Raw genomic sequence first — 17243 nt, forward strand, 5'->3', positions numbered from 1 at the left:
GAATTCCACATTTTATACCTCATCCAACAATAACTCCAAAACTTCTACGTTTTACTATCGTATCTGTCTGCTAGTTTTCTGTCAACTGTCATAATAAGAAAATTTGTTAAGTTGTTTTGCTGCCTGTTTCTGAAAACGATGGCTATTTACAGTTTATATATTCTTTCTAAAAGTGGAGGGTTGATTTATCAATACGATCACACTTCAATCAAAGTAGAAGTGGAGAAAACTTTCAGTTATCCCTTAGATATTCAGTTGACCGAGCAAAACAAACGTATTGTTGTTGCTTACGGTCAGAAAGATGGAATTAATGTTGGACACAATCTTTTAGCAGTGAACGGAACCCAGCTGAATGGAACATCACTAGAAGATGGGCAAGAAGTGACTGCTTTTTTAGCTAATGAATCAAACTATCCTGTCAGTCTGAAATTTGGAAGGCCAAAGCTCAGCACTAATGAAAAAATATTTTTGGGTAGTTAATGCAATTTGATCTTAAATCTATGGAAGTTAACTATGATAATCTTGTCTTTTCTAGCCAGCATGTTTTATCCATTATATGCCATTGCAAGCCAGCTAAGTCCTGAACTGAAGTCATCTGGAATTGAAGTTCTTGAAGCTGATACATTTAAGCTACATTGCTTTCAGACATTAACAGGTATTTTGTTGTGATTATTAGTGTTTGCTCTTTGTTAATGTTTCCCCTGTTTATATATTTTTCAAGGTATAAAATTCCTCATTGTTGCTGAACCAAAACAAATGAATGTAGAACATCTTCTTCGAAGAGTTTATGAGCTTTATGCTGATTTTGCATTAAAGAATCCATTTTATTCCCTTGAAATGCCAATAAGATGTGAACAATTTGAGTCCAATTTACAACTACTGCTAGAACAACAAGAGAAAAGTGGTGTTAATACTGTTTAGTTTTAATCTCAGTGTATGAAATTTTGTGTTAATATTACATCCAGTTGCTTCTATTTCATCATAAATCCTTTATTTTATAAATAAAGTAATTCAATAGCGTTGGCAGCAATTTATTCTACATGTTTTGACTTTCGCTGTAGTAGGCCTATCCTTGGGACAAACGTAACTTTCAAGAAAAAGCTGCTAATGTAATGATAGAGAAATTCAGCGGACGAAACAAAAACATGATTTTTTTATTATAACTTTTTCGATTTTCCATTATTGAAACTTAAAAACTTCTATTTTGTAACAAAAGTGCGTAGGGCAGGCGGGTTTTTACTGTTTAAATGTTTCCCATACAGGCACAGAGTGAAGTACTAGTCAAACAACATTTGGTCCATGTCTCACATTTACTGAATGACCTTGATCGTTAATAAAGGGTCAGATACTCAGATTGCACACCAGTGAAGGTAATACATAACAATTGCGTCAGAGCATGATTTATCTCTGCAGTATGGTGATCTTCATAGTCCTCATAAAGAGTGGACATGTCTAGCTTAATTTTTCCATGGTTGTGAATGTGTATTGAATAAACAGCACATTCCTACAAAATTGAATTTAAAAAAAAAAAAAAAGAACAAACTTAAATTTCGCAAAATTCCTTTCAAACCAAATGTAGCCCTTTGGACGTTGCCAGTTCTAACAATCCCAGTAGCCTATCGCCCTATCGGGCTCGCCACAAACCACAGATTCAAATGAGCAAATAGAAAATAGTAACCTGTTCATTTTTAGTTAATTTACCAGAGCATACTTTCTAAATAACGAACATTTTCAAGTTCTTTTTGGATTCTACGTGAAATTTACTTGAAAAACGATACGCCCCTCCCCCTCAGATTTTGTGTTAAGTAAAACATTGTTTAAAAAATAACCTTTTTTTTTATTATTACAAAGGAGTAAATTTAATCCAGCTTTAAATTAGAAAGAATTATATCAAATAATGTTTTAAAACGATTAACTACTTAAGCTTCTATTACCTAAATTGGCAACGCAAAATGTTTGAAACTTGATGAATCATTTGTTTTAGGGAAGGGGAAGGGAACTTCTCAACTTCATCTTCATCCCTTTTGTTAACAGTCCGTGATTCGTTGCACACGTGTTGCGCGACCGTTGTGACTTTTCGACGTCAGCAACTGGTTTCGCTTCTTCTTTTGCACAAATATCCGATTTATAATAGTTAATGAGTATCGAATACCTCTAAAACAGAAGGCGTATTCGTATTTCATTGGGGGACTCGTGGAAAAGGTTAGTAGAAGGTATCGATGAGTCAGTACCCCCAACGCTTTACGAAGTTTTACAGCTTTTTGTTGAGGACACAGGATGTCGATGAAGAGATCGATGCCTGTTTACATCAGCGAGCCCGATCCAGAGTCAAAATTTATTGAAGACAGACTTCATTGGGCAATTCTTCGAGGAAAGTCAGTCACTGTTAGCAAATTGCTTGACTCTGGTGAGAATTGAAAGCTTGTTAACTACCTGAGAATCTTTTTTTCAAACTAGCATGTTACAGCCTTGTTTAAATTGGTTATTATTCTGATAGGTGTTCCTGTTGAGTTGCCTAATCGAGCAGGACAAACTCCACTATTCTGTGCAGCTTTCCAAGGGCATTACGATATAGTGAAACTTTTGCTGAAGCTTGGTGCTGATCCAAACAGGCGGTGTTCAATTCTTTGCTGCACTCCAGTACATGCTGCATGCTGGAGCGGGAATAGTCATCTGCTCATCTCCTTATTGATTGCAGGTTCAACTTTTTAAATATCAATTGTGTGTTTGTTCTTATTATTCATATATGTTCATTGTTTTTAGGAGGGGATCTTCGACTGCACGATCAAAATAACCACTCACCGCGTGATTGGGCAACAATGCAGCCACATTCTGAAAGCCGACTGGCCACTCTTTCATTGATAGAACACTTCCGTCAAGCGTCGATGAAAAACAACGAAGTGAATGTTTTCGATTCTGGAGTTGCGGAATTAAACAATAGCACTACTCCTCGGGGCCACCGTGCTACATTGAAATTTCCGACAAAGTTGCGGAATACACTTGCTGCGATAGGTTTGGTGTGTGGCGAAAATTGCGAATTTACTGGACCTTTAGGCAACGTTCAAGGCACTGGTTTTGGCAAGGTAAATTATCATTTTTAGTCAAGATCCTTCGAAGTTTATAAACATCAAAACCAATTTCTTAGATTCTTTACGGGCGCGGAGAGAGCGCAGCTGCTCTTTGGCCAGTTCCATTGATTAGCGAGTCAGAAATAAGCGATCCCGACGACGATGGATGTGGTGTCGAAGCAGATCTTAATGGCTTGCTCCCTCGAGGTATTGCTTACAGATCCGGTCCGACGACTGAAATGATTTCTAGACGCTGGCATCAAACTCCCGTTACTATTCGGCGCATGAGAGACAATCAACCTCCTGATCTGTTATTTGAAGAGCTTCAAAGCATGAGCCGGTTGAGGCATCCAGGTAAAATTTTCTTTAAAAATGTTTATAGAATCTTCATTTATTTTAATCTATTGTGTTTGTAAATAGGATTGATGATGCTGTTGGGAGTGAGTGCAATGCAACATTGGGAGAGCGTGCAACTTGTATACGAGCCTATTTACCATGGTTCTCTTCATCATAGACTCCACATAATGGGATCTTCCATTCCACTCATTAAACGACTGCTTGTATTGCAGCAGATTTGTGATGCCTTGCTGTTTCTTCACTCTAAGGAGTTTTTACATTGCAGTGTTTCATCGCATGCCGTTCATTTGGTATCCACTGGCCGAGCCAAGTTAGGGTGCTTGGAGACTATGACTGAAGATAACAGTTTATCAAAAAGGTATGACATGGGTTTAATTTAACATGTAACTATCACTATTTAATTTTAATTTTGTCTTGAAGAGCTTATCGGAAAGTTCCATCTTCACACTGGGAATGGATGGCTCCTTGGCTTGCACCGGAATGTGCCCGTGGAGAGTTTGCCTCCACCCTTTCTGATGTCTATTCGTTTTGCTGTCTGGTGTGGGAGACGTGCTCAGAGAAAATACCTTGGTCGCATCTTGATTCAAAAGAGATAAATCGTATGTGGCAAAAGGAGAGTTGCAACAATCCAAGAATGCTTCCGCTCGGGTCGGATATCCCTCTTCATGTTACGAGTTTTCTCAAACTGGGCCTTCAACCGGAATTGAGTGAACGACGTGAAATGGATTTGCAGGAAATCTATTTGATGCTTCGTCTTCAGGCGGCTGCAGTGTCTCACTCGCAGCAGAAAGAAGTTTATCAAAAGTCTAGCCCCCCGCCAGTTAGAATTAATTCTCCGACTCCCGTTCCACCAACCTTCACTCACTCTCAGATCCAACCCCAACACGGATGGGATGCTGTCAAGGAGAATTTCAAGAAAAGAAGAACTCCTGCTCCACCACAACCACCTCCCCTTCCACCTCCTCCTCCGGGGCAGCAACAAATTTTGGAAGTGTCGAATGATTCCTTGGATGACTGCAACGCCGAAATTAATCAATCCATACCGTAAGTCACCATTTGTCTAAATCTTAAGAATTCCGATCTCCGCGTTCTTGCAATTTTGTGAATATTAAGTTTGAATCTCGCGCGCTCTTTTTTACTGATCGATTTTTTAAAAATCGATTACTACGTTTACACGCCAACTCTTACATTGCAATTTTATTTAAAAAATCAATGTTGTTAGTCAACTAATTTTTGCCAATTTTGACAAGGGTTATTGCAGCTTTTATGTTTAATTTTTTTCTCGGTTTCCTTAACAAAATAAGCTTAACTTGGGTTTCTTATATCTCGCTTTATGAAGAGCAAGCTCCGCCTACTTTTCGTTTTCTCTTTATTACATTTTTCTTTCCTTTTCCCTAGTAACTTTCTAGTAAAAAAACGAATCCAAAAGACAACTTTTCATATGTGTCTTCAAATTTGCCAAATAGTTTTTTTTTAAGTTACGTTTTCAAGTGTAAAAGTAAAAAAAGAAATGTCGACGAGGAAGGGATTCGAACCCTCGCGTGCATAGCACATGAGATTAGCAGTCTCACGCCTTAACCACTCGGCCACCTCGTCCTGTGTTGATGTAGTCAACTAAGAACATGCCTCTGCTTACTTTAGGAACGAGAATATTCAAACCGAAGTCCAGATTGAGTGCAATGGGAATTTGCAGCAAACGATATTCTGTACTCCCAACCCCAGTGGCGGTGACCGGTAAGCTAGCAACATAAACATAATTTTATTACTTAGAAAAACTTAATCTGATTATTTTTGTTTCCTTGCTTTCAGATTTAGTTATATACCAATGCCACAACAGCGAGACGTTCGAACTACGAATAATTCAGAATTTGCAATTAAGCCAGCCAGTCACACAACTGAGCGTCATTCAACCAATTGCCAGATGTCTCACCCAGATCGAAACACGTCGACTTATCATACACCACCTAGTCATCGGGATGAATCCCTCAAAAACTGCAATGCCTATTCCGGATTTAATAATGAAATGCGCGCAACAGTGGCACAGCCAGCAAAGATTTATCGTGAACCGTCTGAATTTGAAACTTGGCGCACCAAGATCGACGAGGTATTTCATTTGCCTTGAAAATATAAAGAAATCACGTTATATTTTATCTTTATGTTTTAAAGGCAAACGAAGATGATAATGCAGCTGAAGAGTCGACGGTCGAAGTTACTGGGCATCCTTCATTAACCTCAACGCCGAGGCATCAGCATGGAGTAACATTTTTGGCTTGCAGTTCAGGTTTGGAAGACCCCGAAATCGGTTGCGGATCAGACGATATTGGAGGGGCCAAGCCTAAGCGATCGCTCAAGTTTCTTTCCAATGGAAACCACTCCCATACATCGCGAGTTCCTAGTTTTTTCACCATAGCTAAACCAAGGAAAGAATTTGTTGCATCCCTTGCTGCCATCTTCAATGACAAGGCTGCCAGCAACAGAACCCACTCAATTCTCAAAAGGAGATCTACTTCTACACCGGAAAAGTTATTGCAAGAGCCTAGCATTGGTGATACTTTCAATGATGGCGTCGAATGCGTTTCACGTGGAGTTCAATGCAATCAATGTGACTGAAGCTCATGTTCATCGGTAAATTCATTCTATCGAATATTCACTCCATTACTTGAGTTATTCGTATCATAATCTTGGTCTTCCGCTTGTCTCCTTATCTTTTTCATCAATGTAATTGAACTCAGAAATTTCGCGACATTTGTTTAGTTCACAGATACCTCATTTTCTGTTGTGTTTTTGCTATCGTCTAACGTTACTTGAACGTTCTAAAGACGTGCTTTGACCATCGGTTAAAATTCTCCCAAGTTTTTGTATCCGTAACTGTAAAGGAATACATCGCATTTTTTTTTTCAGTTTTATCATCCTGGATTGGTTGGTTGGTTGAAGAGATACATTTTTAAATTTTATTCAGGATAATGTTTGTGGTTTTTTAAATAATAATTCTTAATGAACTGTAAATTTTTTCTGCCAAATCCCCCCCCCCCCCCCTAGAAAAACGAAAAAAAGTATAATCAAGTGCCAAATCTAGCGCGTTTCCGGTGATGTGTGAAAATGTGAAGTGATATGTTAGCTCGATTAGGCTTGTATTTTAATTTACCAACTCGACGTACTGTCCGGCTCTATATTCAACAATTAGGACAAGCTATTATAAGCGGGAATCCGTTGCGAGAAAATCCAAAATGCTTGTATTTGAAGGTAAATTTGAAAATTGCGCTGCATGTTGCCAAAACCGCTGAAGTAACGTATTAAATCAATGGACGTAAAGAGGAAGATTAAATCGATCGTATATTTATGGACAGATTTAAGATCCATTTAAGAGATTTGCTGCTGTAAACAACGGTTAATGATCAAACATGCTTATTTTTCAGTTTTTGTTTTGATTTCCTGTCCAGCGTGCAGTTTGCAGCAGCAGCAGAAGACTCGATTTGAAGGAATTTTCCCTCTGAATGGATTTCAAGATGGCAGCCCCCACATGCCGAATATAACAAACTTGCTGTGCTAACAACATTAGATTAGGCCGTCATTTGTTATTATTTAGTCATGCACTACTCCTTCATAGAATCCAGTCAACACGTCAGACTATATCTTCATAAAGTGAAACTTAAATTCGACGTCTTTAGAAATGACAGGGCTTTTTCGACGTCAGCAGGAATACCTAAAATCACAAAAAAAATTACCGAAACAAAGTCATCTACAGCTACAGGGGATGGTAAACTCATTTTGATTTCACAAATATCTAGGATTGAAAAAACTAATGTAATTGAAATCTGTTTTAGGTAAAAGACAGCATTTTGATGAGATGGTGAGTTTTCGGAAGAAAGAAGCCAGATCTTCTGTTGTTATTCAGGTGGGAAATCCTTCTAAGCCTGCTACTTTGTTAAATCAAGTGTGTTCCAGGCACGGAAATGTAAAAAACCTGTTTCATTACACATATCAAAACAAGGTAAATACTCTAATGTGATGAACACACTCTCTGCCAATTTATGTTTTAAACAAAATATTTACAGGAGTTACTACTTTTAGAGTTTGATTCTGAAGCATCAGTTAAAAATCTTCTAGCCAGCTGTTCTCACAACAATAATTATAAAGTCATCCCAGTTGCCTCACCTTTCCTATGGCTAAAAGCAATGCCACCAGAGTCATATTCTGCTGTATCTTCCAGGCTTCCTCCAATAATCAAAGAAAATATTTCAGCAAATGACAATTTACAAGAACACCTCTCTAATGCCAAATCGGTGAACATAATATTCATAAATAGCATAATTCTCCCAAATTTATTTAAGCTTTTTACTATCACAGATTTCAGAACAAATGACAATTTTGGATGATCAAACCCGTTTATCAGAAATCGGTCACAGGCTCAGGTGGCTAACCAGCATTCAAATCGAACAAACGTTATCGCGTTTGTTTCCAAGTCTACAAGTGCTACCTTTCGGATCCTTTGTCAACGGTAGTGCGCGGAATGGTTGTGATTTGGACATGGCCATCTCTATTGAAGGCAATTTTGGGTCCGAAATAATGGCTCTACAATCGCCCCTCATATTCCAAGCTAAAGCTGCGATAGACAATTACAGGCTGCAGACGCAAAAACATTTAGAGTTTTTCGCAGACGTGGTCCAAAATTATACAACAGGCTGTGTTCAGGTTCGCCAGCGGATATAACATTCTAGATAAAAACACATTTTGAAGTTTGTTTTTTCATACAGATCCAACGGATAATGCGAGCAAGAGTACCTATCATAAAATTTCACCACGAGTTTACCGGAGTTGATTGTGACATATCAATGTCATTGTAAGTTAAATTTTTGTGTGATTTGCTCTATTTCTAAATATACATATTCATATTCATTTTTCTACAGATCTGGTGTTTTCATGTCTGAGTTGTTGTATCTTTACGACAAAATAGATTGGAGATTTTGTCCTTTAGTGACAGCCGTAAGACAATGGGCCGCATGGGCGAAGCTTACTTCTCCAACACCCGGCAACCAAATAACCAATTTTACGCTAACTCTTATGGTGGTGTTTTTCCTACAACGACGCACTCCGCCAATTCTACCTACACTCGGAGAAATGATTAAACTGGCAAGATCTCACGTGGACACACGGCAGACCGAAGACATTAACTGCACATTTCTGCGCGATCCTTCCGTGTTCCAAAAACGCAAGGAATTAAATTCTGAGTCACTTGAAGATTTATTTATGGGCTTTCTGCGATTTTTTGGAAGTTTTGATTTCAACGAACGATCTATTTCTATCATAACGGGAGATTCAAACAGGAAACTTGATTCCAAGCCTCTTTACGTGCAAAACCCGTTGGAACGAGAGCTAAACGTTAGTAGAAATGTCACGTTGACAGAACTTACTCGGGCAGTTATGGAAGCCAGAAATGCTCTTTACATTTTGGAGACGCAAGATCATCAAAGCCCAGGAGAAAACTGGGGACTACTGACTCTTCCACGAGCAAAAAGTATGCGTCAAATCAAACAAGATGCGACTCACCTGAATTCTATGAATATAAATATTGAAGACTTATTTTGTGCTGATTCGGACGAGGAGATCGTGTTGAATGTCAAGAAAGTTCCGGATAATGAATCTTCATCACCACAGACGAGCAGTCCAATTAAACAGTCAACCGAAGAGGAACATACCGTTTCAGGTTCCAATGCCACGAATGGAGTTTTCGGCAAAGTACAACAACAAAACGGACTGAATGGGTCGACAAAGTTGGACATGAGAGTTCTATTTTCTGAAGATCCAAACGTGCAGATTAACAATATGGCTGAATCGAAACCTTCTAAAGCTAATATCGTTTCAAAGACATCACCTTCATCAATAAGGGCGCCTCTCGTTTCCTCTTCGAATGCCACGAATGGATTTGCCGATCAAGTACAAGGTAGAGCCAGATCGAAAGTAAACAAAACACCGGCAAATATGGTTCTGAAATCCGAAAGGAATCGACGGCATGTCGAAAAACATAAAATCAAGTAACACTTCATTGAATCGAAAATTTGCTGATGTACAGTTCGTAAACAAAAATAAAAAGTTAAAAGATGTTGTTTTTAAGCTTATTGTCTATGTCTTGTTATTCAGTTGTTCGAACTTCGAAATATCAAAACGACACAATTTCTATTGGAAATCTGCTAAATACCTTGTTTTTATAAACATTGAAAAATATTTTCCTGTTTAGCGCAAAGCGCAATTCATCATTCATGCAACACTTTCTTTTACATTTCCAATTTCCACCGTTTAGGAAAAACTGCTCCGACTAGACATTTAAATTTCTGTCTGCTGTGTTACACGTGAAACAAGAGAATAGACAACACAATTTATTTTAGGCTGTTTAAATTATTCGTCTAAAGATGCGAAATTTAGCGTTGATAGATAAGAAATCAGCGTCATGCTCTTTCTTAAAGGGTTGTTGTGCAGCGACCGTGGAAAGAAATTGTATGTATTTTGCCAATCAAAATGAGCTTTGCAAACTTGATGTCGATCAGAAAAATGCAGAAGATAATGTAAGTCTTTCTAAGTCTCAATTTATCATGAATTTTCAGCATACAAATTCTTTTTCAATATCTTTAGGTGGAAATATTAGGGCCTTTAGATGTTGGAACTGTTCTGGATTTGAAGTACTTACCAGAAGAGGATGTGCTTGCGATAGTGGCTAAAATAGGAAGTGTCTCTGTTTACAGCCTAAACTCATCAGAGGTTAGTTTAAACCAATTTACGTAATACAAAAATATATATTGAAGTTTTCTGATCTTTTTTTAGTTTGATGTTGTTGGAGATGTTTCAGGTGGAATTTCAGCTTGTTGCTGGAGCCCTGATATGGAAACTTTGGTTATTATTTCTGAAACGGGAAATGTACTTATGATGAGCCGAACCTGGGATGTCCTTCAGGAAGTACCTCTTTTTCAGCAGGATTTTGGTGAAGGTGAATTTATTTTACTTGTGTTACTAATATAACTTTGTGAAATTCATAACATACTGTTATTATTATAGCTAAATTTGTGTCGGTCGGATGGGGTTCTAAAGAAACCCAGTTTCACGGATCGGAAGGCAAAGATGCACGAAGTAAAAAGAAAATTGAGTGCACATTAGCAGATTGGGATGATAAACAAACTCGTATTGTTTGGCGAGCTGACGGACTTTTCTTCGCTATTAATGCTGTTGAGCCAAGCATGGGTAGTGCAACTCAATATTTATAATTGTTCTCCTATGTAGAAACGTGTGTATATAAATATTTCAGGTCACCGATTGATAAGAGTCTTCAACAGAGAAGGGTTTTTACAGTCAACGAGCGAACCTGTGAACCAGTTAGAGCAAAGCCTCTCTTGGCGATCATCGGGAGCCAGCGGTCTCATTACGAGCAGCGTTTCCCTTGTTCAACAAGGAAAACAACAAATGGCATTCTTTGAAAAGAATGGGTTACGTCACGGGGAATTCGACATCTCCGTTGGGCACCAGGTATAACGTCACACGTTAATGAATAATGATGTAATATTCCTAATATATATTTTGGTCTGAATAAAGGTTTTAGAATCTTACTGGAACGGTGACTCCACGATCCTAGCTGTGCTAATTCGTCTCGACCAAGAAAATTACGGTCTCCAACTTTGGACAATGGCTAATTATCATTGGTACATGAAGAATTTTTCCCCTTTCGAAAAAGGTATTAGGCCGCTTTGGATCACGTGGGATGTCATCGAAACCAATAGGTACTAATAGGTACCAATTAGCACTAAAATGCCAGCACTTAAAAAAATATATATATTTTTACAGGCTACATGTGATTACCTCCAATGGCACTTACCTTATGATGGATTATCAATCCGTCGTGACGTCCAGCAAAGGATTGACGTCTAGTGATCCAGCGTGTATTGCAGTCGTCGACAATTGTAAGATAATAACCATAAATATTTCAACTTTTGTATTATTTAACACGGTATTTTATAGGCAAATTGAAGATTACATTCCTGCGAGAAGCTATCGTCCCGCCACCCATGTGCGGCTGGGAAATCGAATTTTCTACATCGATTCATTCACTTGATTTGATGTCAAGCGATTCTACTCGACTATGCGTTTTGACTCAAAATGGTCAACTGCACTTTTTCCAACTTACTAATTGTGACGAAGGAGAAAAATCATGTCGCCCGGACATTAAAATCATCTGCAAAGAAGGAGGACGTTTCCAGCCTATCTGGGATTATACTGCGTCACTGGATTTACCCGACTATGTTGAGCTGTACCACTTTCGGCTATTGAATGCCTCCACAATAGCTGCTTCTTCAATGAATAAGTTGGTTGTATTGAACATCAGCGATTCTATCATCACTATCAAGTATGTTTTTCATTATTCTCTCAAGGGAAAATCTTTTAATTGTGTTTTTATATTGCAGAGATTCGATAACGGTAGACTCTAGAATCGGCGGTCTAGAATCTTTACGTGAAAAGGGAGACACCGTATTGATTCATTTAATAGATGGCAAAATTTTAGAACTGCACACTAATGACATGATACTTTCCGATTCAATCGTATTCCCCGAATTTTGTTATCGTTTGGAATCGATTAATGGGCATGTAATTGGTCTGGCGGCCAGCGGGCGACTTTACGTCGACGGAAAGGAAATTTTGTCAGCCATCAGCTCCTTCGTCATTCATTCAGATTTCTTGGTAGTCACTTCCCTCCAGAAACATAGGTTGCTTTGCCTTCCTCTTGCCCACATTTCCAATTCTAACCTTGCGATCACGGAGAGAGCCATAGAAAGGGGAGCTAAATTGGTTCATGCAGTCGCAAGTGAAACTGCTGTTGTATTGCAAATGCCACGAGGCAATTTGGAAGCCATTCACCCTCGAGCTTTGTCTTTGAACATTATGAAATCCCTAATTGATGGGTAAGATCAAAATGCGCTAGCTTTTACGAGTAAGACTAAAACAACTTTAAATTTCAGGAAATCGTTTGCTGCTGCGTTTGACTTGATGAAGAAGCAACGAATAAATTTGAATCTTTTATACGATCATAATCCCAGCGCTTTTCTGGAACATTGCTCACAGTTTGTCGAGCAAATTAGCTGCGTCGATGTTGCAAATCTCAACCTCTTTCTAGGAGAACTACAGTATTTACCTTTATTCAAATTCAATTTGATGAAAAACCAGATAAATTTCATTTTTCCTCTCAGGAACGAAGATTTTACTACGACAATGTACCAAAATCATTATGAAGAGAAATCTGTGCCGAAGGATGAAGAAAAAGTCGACAGAATTTGTAATAAACTTAGAGAAGTATTGCAAACTTTTTACACTTATTAATTACGCATTGCATCGCATTAATTTTATTATTGATTTCTTAGGTTATGTTTGAATCAGACAGCCAAAAATACCTTCTTCCAGTAGTAACTTCATATATCAAACAAGGAATGGTTGACGCAGCCTTAAAGAGGGTTCAAGTCCTTGCGGGTAATTTTTAATGTTTTATTGAGTAGATTTTTATTCACACAGTTTTACTTCTAATGATACTATCGATTATTATAGAGGAATCATTGAAAGATCAGGCACTGAAATACATGGCCGTTTTGGTTGACGGAGACCAACTTTACAAAGAAGCATTGGCTACTTACGATTTACAGTTAACTTTGATGGTAGCACATCGGAGCCAAAAGGTATCGTCAACTTGTTTTGTAACCAATTTATTCCAACTTTTCAAATTATGGTGTTGTTATAGGATCCCAAGGAGTATCTGGCATTTTTGAATGAACTAAAAGCCATGGCCGATGAAAACGAACGTCGTTTTACTATCGACAACTCTTTGAAGCGCTACGATTTAGCCGTCCGTCACTTGTGCCGTTGCCGGCCTATTAAAACAGAACAGATCAACAGTTACATGAAACTGCATAGAGTTTACGTTTCGGTCATCGACGAATTGTGCAATGTTTTACCTATGAGCGAAGTCAAAGAAGCTTTACAAGCGGCTACGTGCCTTCAAGCTGAAATCTTGGTTTCCAGGGAAAATCACGAAGAGGCCGGTTATCTTTACCAGCGGGTGGGGCTCTACAATCTGGCGGTGGATTCATTTAAGCAATGTGGTCTGTGGGAAAACTGCCTATCCATTGCTTCCTTTGTTGAAATGAGGTAAATTTCGTTTCTGTTTTGATTACGTTATTTTTTTTTCCAATTTAATGTAATTGTCTTCCTACAGCGATGTAGATACGAAGAATTTGGTGACCATATTGGTGACTCGCCTACGCTCTTTAAAGAAGCACAAGGACGCCGCTCATCTAGCTGAATACAACCTGAAAGACTATCAGTTAACTGGACAATGTTTAATTGATGGCCTCTTCTTCAGTGAAGCTTGGGCTCTAGCATATAGACACAGTATGGATAACTGGGCAGGTATGACGGCGTCTCCCATTTCAATATAGATTCTTTTGTTCAACTATCCATTTGCTGGTTGTATAGAGACAACGCTAAAAACTGAGTTAGAAGGAGCCTTCCAGATGATGGAAGGTAAACTGGAACAAATGGGAAACGAATACAGCAAGTACACTCAACGCTTATCTGTCGTCCGGCAAGATTTGCTTTACAAACGTGATCATCCTCCTGCCGAAACGGACCATGGAGATCTTTATTCAGAAACGGGTAGTAGCATTTTTACTCATACTACCGGTACATCAGGAAAGACATTTCGGTCGTCCAAGAATCGCCGTAAACAGGAAAGGAAGAAGTTACGACTTAAAGAAGGTAGCCCATTTGAAGATATGGCCATCATCAACGAGCTGCACGTTCTCTACTCATCAATGTCTTCTGTTCTTCGTAAGTTTGTTCTCAATCCGTCTGTTTTTATGTAACATTATTATAATTTTTATATCTAGAGGACGTCGGCCGACTTCTTAGAGGAGACTTGCTCATTTCAAAAGACTGGAGCCGAGCAAAATGCTTTCAGAGTAAAGCTGAGTTACTTGTAAAGAAAATGGAAGACAAAAAGAAAGATATTTGGAACTTCTCTTTGATCCAGAAAAATCAAGAAAACGACAAGGTCGGGTTTAACTTTCTTAAAACTTTTGAACTCTTTTGAACCATGTTAATCATGTAGTTACAGCTTTTAACTGAAACAAGTTCTTTATATTTTTGCAGAACTTTGGTCCGTTAGCTACTACTGAGATGATAATTTCACAAGTCAACCAAGAGAAAGAAGAGTTCTTCTCTACGCGTTACTTGGAGCTTGGTAAGGCATACGCATTTTATATTTTGTTATGTTAAGTCCGAAAAAATGATATGTTAAAGTTTTAATTATATTTTCAGACCCCAAATTACGCAGCCCACCTGACTCACCAGATGCGTCTTGGAAACTCGACAGCCTTAAATAACTATAATTTTTTAATTGTATTGCTTGATCATAGAATGAAATGGAATTCTATTCTTTTGTTCGAGCTCATCGTTTCTCTATTTGAATAGAGATATCTACTGTTGACATATGGAGTGTATAAGTTTTGTAACTCGACGCTTCGACGAGTAGACCAATTTACCGTCTCATTTTAGCAAAAAAGAAAAGGGGCTTCTTATACGGAGATTGAAGGAAAATTAATAAGTCTACCGTCCGGTAGAAAACAAAAAACAGATACTAGTTACAGTTTCTTTTATCCGCAACTAAAAATATTTACGTCACAACCGGAAACGACTGATGTAATAAGGTTTAGTCATTTTATCATGGCTAATAAGATTTGTACAGATCATCACACTTCAAGTTACCATCTTAGCTGGAATCATCTGCTTCTGTGTCTGTGGAAATGGAAAAATGGTTTAACTTGAACTTATACCATGAAATGGGATCATGATTTTCAATTTTCTTTTCATAATTGCTTTATTTATCACTATATATCGTTACACTATTTTATTATAGTAAAAAATGTTCGGTACAAACGAAAAGAAATTTCGATCCAATTTACACTTGCAGAGCCCAGCTAAATAAGACAGGGGAAGACTCTACCTTGATTGACTATTCTAGGGAGATAAGATTACCTGGACAAGTAAGAAGAGTGAAGGGTGTGTGGCCAGTAAAGCTAGGGGGCGATAAGTCATAGTAGGATTCCTGGTTAGACCCATATCGCTTAAAAGTTTTCCTCAGATCATAAGCCAGTTAAATAAATAAGCAGACAGCATTCACAAGCACCATCACCATTATAACCTGTAAAAGAAAGAATAAAATGTTACGATTTTTCTAACTGAAGATGATGGCATTGAAAACCAAGGCGACCTAATTAGTAATTCATGCATCAGCCAACGCATGGAGTAGACGAGAACAATGAATAATAATACTGTTTTTTAAATGATTCGGAAACCTAAATTTTTGCATCATCAACGACTTTCTAACCTTCGGTTTGATGAAAACCTAGTTAAAGGGCAGGTATTAACAGGTTCCCTGAACCCTTCCACGGCATCTGATCTCCTCTGACAAACTATCGGGGAATCTCGCGGGTATATAGACCTTATTCGAATCCAAAGGTATGGGTCAAGCCGACCCCTTTGCGTCGCGTTGCAGTGTGAAGGGGTGCCGTGAACAGAAGATTTTTATTTGGCTCGCCCATTGTGGTTACCGTATAGGCTTTACGGGTAAATCGTGCCCGAGGGAAGGAAAGTCTGGTCCCCTCTTTTTTTCATTCTCTCCTTTCCTTCACACGCCTAAATAATTAAGCCTTTCCAACACGCTTAAATAATTACCGCACACCCATGATTTTTTTCAGTTACGTACCTTTAAAAGCATAAAAGTTATTGAGGTTTGAATTTTTTTGTGTTTTTTTACCAGGCCGGGGTAATATTGGACAGACGCCTGTACCATGTTAGACAGGGTATTAAAAGAGGGATAGTATGAATAAAAAATTATGAAAAAATTAGGAAATGTAGATGGTAATGTAGTTTAACCCCAAACAAATTTTGGAAATTATATGTTTAAAACTGAAAAAGTTTTGTTAAAGGGAAAGAATTACAACTTTTATATGGGGCGAGATAGGGAAAAAATGTAGGTGGCGCTGAAGTCAATATATTACCCATTGTCCAATATTAGGGGAGACTGGAGTAAAATGGGACGGTTTTCGTTTGCCCCCTATATCTCCCCAACTAATCATTTAATTTCTTTAAAATGTTTTCTTTATGTATTCCCTATTGTAATGTACCCCCCCTATTTTTTGTATAATTTTATAATAAACCATTTCCCCATAAAAGACCTTTAAAGTTTACTCAGATTTATGGGAGGAGCCTATTTTTTGGGGTGAGTGAGGACACTGGGGTGGGTGGTGAGGGACGTCCTCCGTTTTCGCCTTAAATTTCATTAATAAAATTGAAAAAAATTGAAAAAGTGTTCCACTGCATAGACTCTTTGAGTTTATAAATGTTTCAATTGGATTATTTTGTTAATGAACCTTTTTTCTTATATAAACAAAATTCCTTATGGAGCAGTAGGATATCCTGCGTTGCCAGGTCAGGAAATCAAGCCTCTTTAAAATGCTGTACGCTGATTGGCCCGTAACTGTCCCAAAATAGTCAAAAACAGCTGTCCCGATTTCCCGGTTTAGACACTTTTTTTAAAAAGTTAATACTGTCTAAACTAATTGATCTAAAATTCTAATTTTTTTCCTAACGATCAAGAAATGATTTCTCTTCATTTTCATTTTAAATTTACATGCCATTAGTGTTTATTTCTTTCTATAAACATAAAATAGCGGAGACAAAGATAACTAAAAAAAAAACAGTTTTTTTTTAGTTTTGTCAATAACTCATACA

At 38.0% G+C, this 17243-nt stretch overlaps 4 protein-coding genes and 1 non-coding gene across 8 annotated transcripts; 4 read left to right on the plus strand and 1 right to left on the minus strand.

Moving 5' to 3' along the window:
* The first annotated feature begins 39 nt into the window (after positions 1-39).
* On the plus strand, positions 40-974 carry LOC124351017 (trafficking protein particle complex subunit 4-like). Its single transcript, XM_046801767.1, has 3 exons — positions 40-472; positions 536-655; positions 722-974. The coding sequence occupies exons 1-3, from the start codon at positions 139-141 to the stop codon at positions 919-921; spliced, it is 654 nt and encodes a 217-aa protein (XP_046657723.1). The 5' UTR covers positions 40-138; the 3' UTR covers positions 922-974.
* Positions 975-1990: 1016 nt separating this feature from the next.
* Positions 1991-6325, plus strand: LOC124351144 (inactive serine/threonine-protein kinase TEX14-like). 4 transcript variants are annotated; one of them, XM_046801902.1, is made up of 10 exons: positions 1991-2202; positions 2258-2407; positions 2498-2698; positions 2764-3083; positions 3146-3422; positions 3489-3783; positions 3846-4469; positions 5067-5159; positions 5235-5529; positions 5592-6325. In XM_046801902.1, exons 2-10 carry the CDS (start codon positions 2278-2280, stop codon positions 6033-6035), a joined length of 2679 nt encoding a protein of 892 aa, XP_046657858.1. In that variant the 5' UTR covers positions 1991-2202; positions 2258-2277; the 3' UTR covers positions 6036-6325. The 4 variants fall into 4 exon arrangements, with proteins under 4 accessions (XP_046657858.1, XP_046657859.1, XP_046657857.1 ...); XM_046801903.1 differs by having other exon boundaries at positions 1992-2213; positions 2277-2407; XM_046801901.1 differs by having other exon boundaries at positions 1992-2202; positions 2277-2407.
* Positions 4940-5021, minus strand: Trnas-gcu. Its single transcript has one exon. It is a non-coding gene; the product is annotated as a tRNA-Ser (tRNA).
* A 534-nt stretch (positions 6326-6859) lies between the features above and the next one.
* LOC124349280 (poly(A) RNA polymerase, mitochondrial-like) lies at positions 6860-9536 on the plus strand. The gene is made up of 6 exons (XM_046799758.1): positions 6860-7182; positions 7250-7416; positions 7481-7708; positions 7773-8117; positions 8180-8265; positions 8333-9536. Exons 1-6 carry the CDS (start codon positions 7014-7016, stop codon positions 9459-9461), a joined length of 2124 nt encoding a protein of 707 aa, XP_046655714.1. The 5' UTR covers positions 6860-7013; the 3' UTR covers positions 9462-9536.
* A 172-nt stretch (positions 9537-9708) lies between these two features.
* Positions 9709-14937, plus strand: LOC124349275 (elongator complex protein 1-like). Its single transcript, XM_046799748.1, has 19 exons — positions 9709-9985; positions 10053-10178; positions 10242-10404; positions 10473-10655; positions 10720-10937; positions 11004-11188; positions 11253-11368; positions 11427-11811; positions 11870-12364; positions 12422-12586; positions 12650-12752; positions 12821-12926; positions 13002-13129; positions 13192-13598; positions 13666-13859; positions 13926-14279; positions 14339-14502; positions 14601-14691; positions 14769-14937. The coding sequence occupies exons 1-19, from the start codon at positions 9833-9835 to the stop codon at positions 14831-14833; spliced, it is 3801 nt and encodes a 1266-aa protein (XP_046655704.1). The 5' UTR covers positions 9709-9832; the 3' UTR covers positions 14834-14937.
* The last annotated feature ends 2306 nt before the right edge of the window (positions 14938-17243 follow it).

The sequence above is a fragment of the Daphnia pulicaria genome, chromosome 7 (assembly GCF_021234035.1).
Source record: "Daphnia pulicaria isolate SC F1-1A chromosome 7, SC_F0-13Bv2, whole genome shotgun sequence".
NCBI classification, from domain to species: Eukaryota; Metazoa; Arthropoda; class Branchiopoda; order Diplostraca; family Daphniidae; genus Daphnia; species Daphnia pulicaria.

What these genes read in the sequence shown, in the direction of transcription:
- LOC124349275 (XM_046799748.1), top strand. Translation starts at nt 9,833, where the DNA reads ATGCGAAATTTAGCGTTGATAGATAAGAAATCAGCGTCATGCTCTTTC. An exon ending in GCTTCCTTTGTTGAAATGAG is followed by an intron (nt 13,599 to 13,665) that starts GTAAATTTCGTT and finishes GTCTTCCTACAG; the next exon opens with CGATGTAGATACGAAGAATT. An exon ending in TACGCGTTACTTGGAGCTTG is followed by an intron (nt 14,692 to 14,768) that starts GTAAGGCATACG and finishes TTATATTTTCAG; the next exon opens with ACCCCAAATTACGCAGCCCA.
- LOC124351017 (XM_046801767.1), top strand. Translation starts at nt 139, where the DNA reads ATGGCTATTTACAGTTTATATATTCTTTCTAAAAGTGGAGGGTTGATT. An exon ending in TAATGAAAAAATATTTTTGG is followed by an intron (nt 473 to 535) that starts GTAGTTAATGCA and finishes TGTCTTTTCTAG; the next exon opens with CCAGCATGTTTTATCCATTA. An exon ending in TTGCTTTCAGACATTAACAG is followed by an intron (nt 656 to 721) that starts GTATTTTGTTGT and finishes ATATTTTTCAAG; the next exon opens with GTATAAAATTCCTCATTGTT.
- LOC124351144 (XM_046801902.1), top strand. Translation starts at nt 2,278, where the DNA reads ATGTCGATGAAGAGATCGATGCCTGTTTACATCAGCGAGCCCGATCCA. An exon ending in GATAACAGTTTATCAAAAAG is followed by an intron (nt 3,784 to 3,845) that starts GTATGACATGGG and finishes TTTGTCTTGAAG; the next exon opens with AGCTTATCGGAAAGTTCCAT. An exon ending in GGCGCACCAAGATCGACGAG is followed by an intron (nt 5,530 to 5,591) that starts GTATTTCATTTG and finishes TATGTTTTAAAG; the next exon opens with GCAAACGAAGATGATAATGC.
- LOC124349280 (XM_046799758.1), top strand. Translation starts at nt 7,014, where the DNA reads ATGCACTACTCCTTCATAGAATCCAGTCAACACGTCAGACTATATCTT. An exon ending in ATCTACAGCTACAGGGGATG is followed by an intron (nt 7,183 to 7,249) that starts GTAAACTCATTT and finishes AATCTGTTTTAG; the next exon opens with GTAAAAGACAGCATTTTGAT. An exon ending in TGTGACATATCAATGTCATT is followed by an intron (nt 8,266 to 8,332) that starts GTAAGTTAAATT and finishes ATTTTTCTACAG; the next exon opens with ATCTGGTGTTTTCATGTCTG.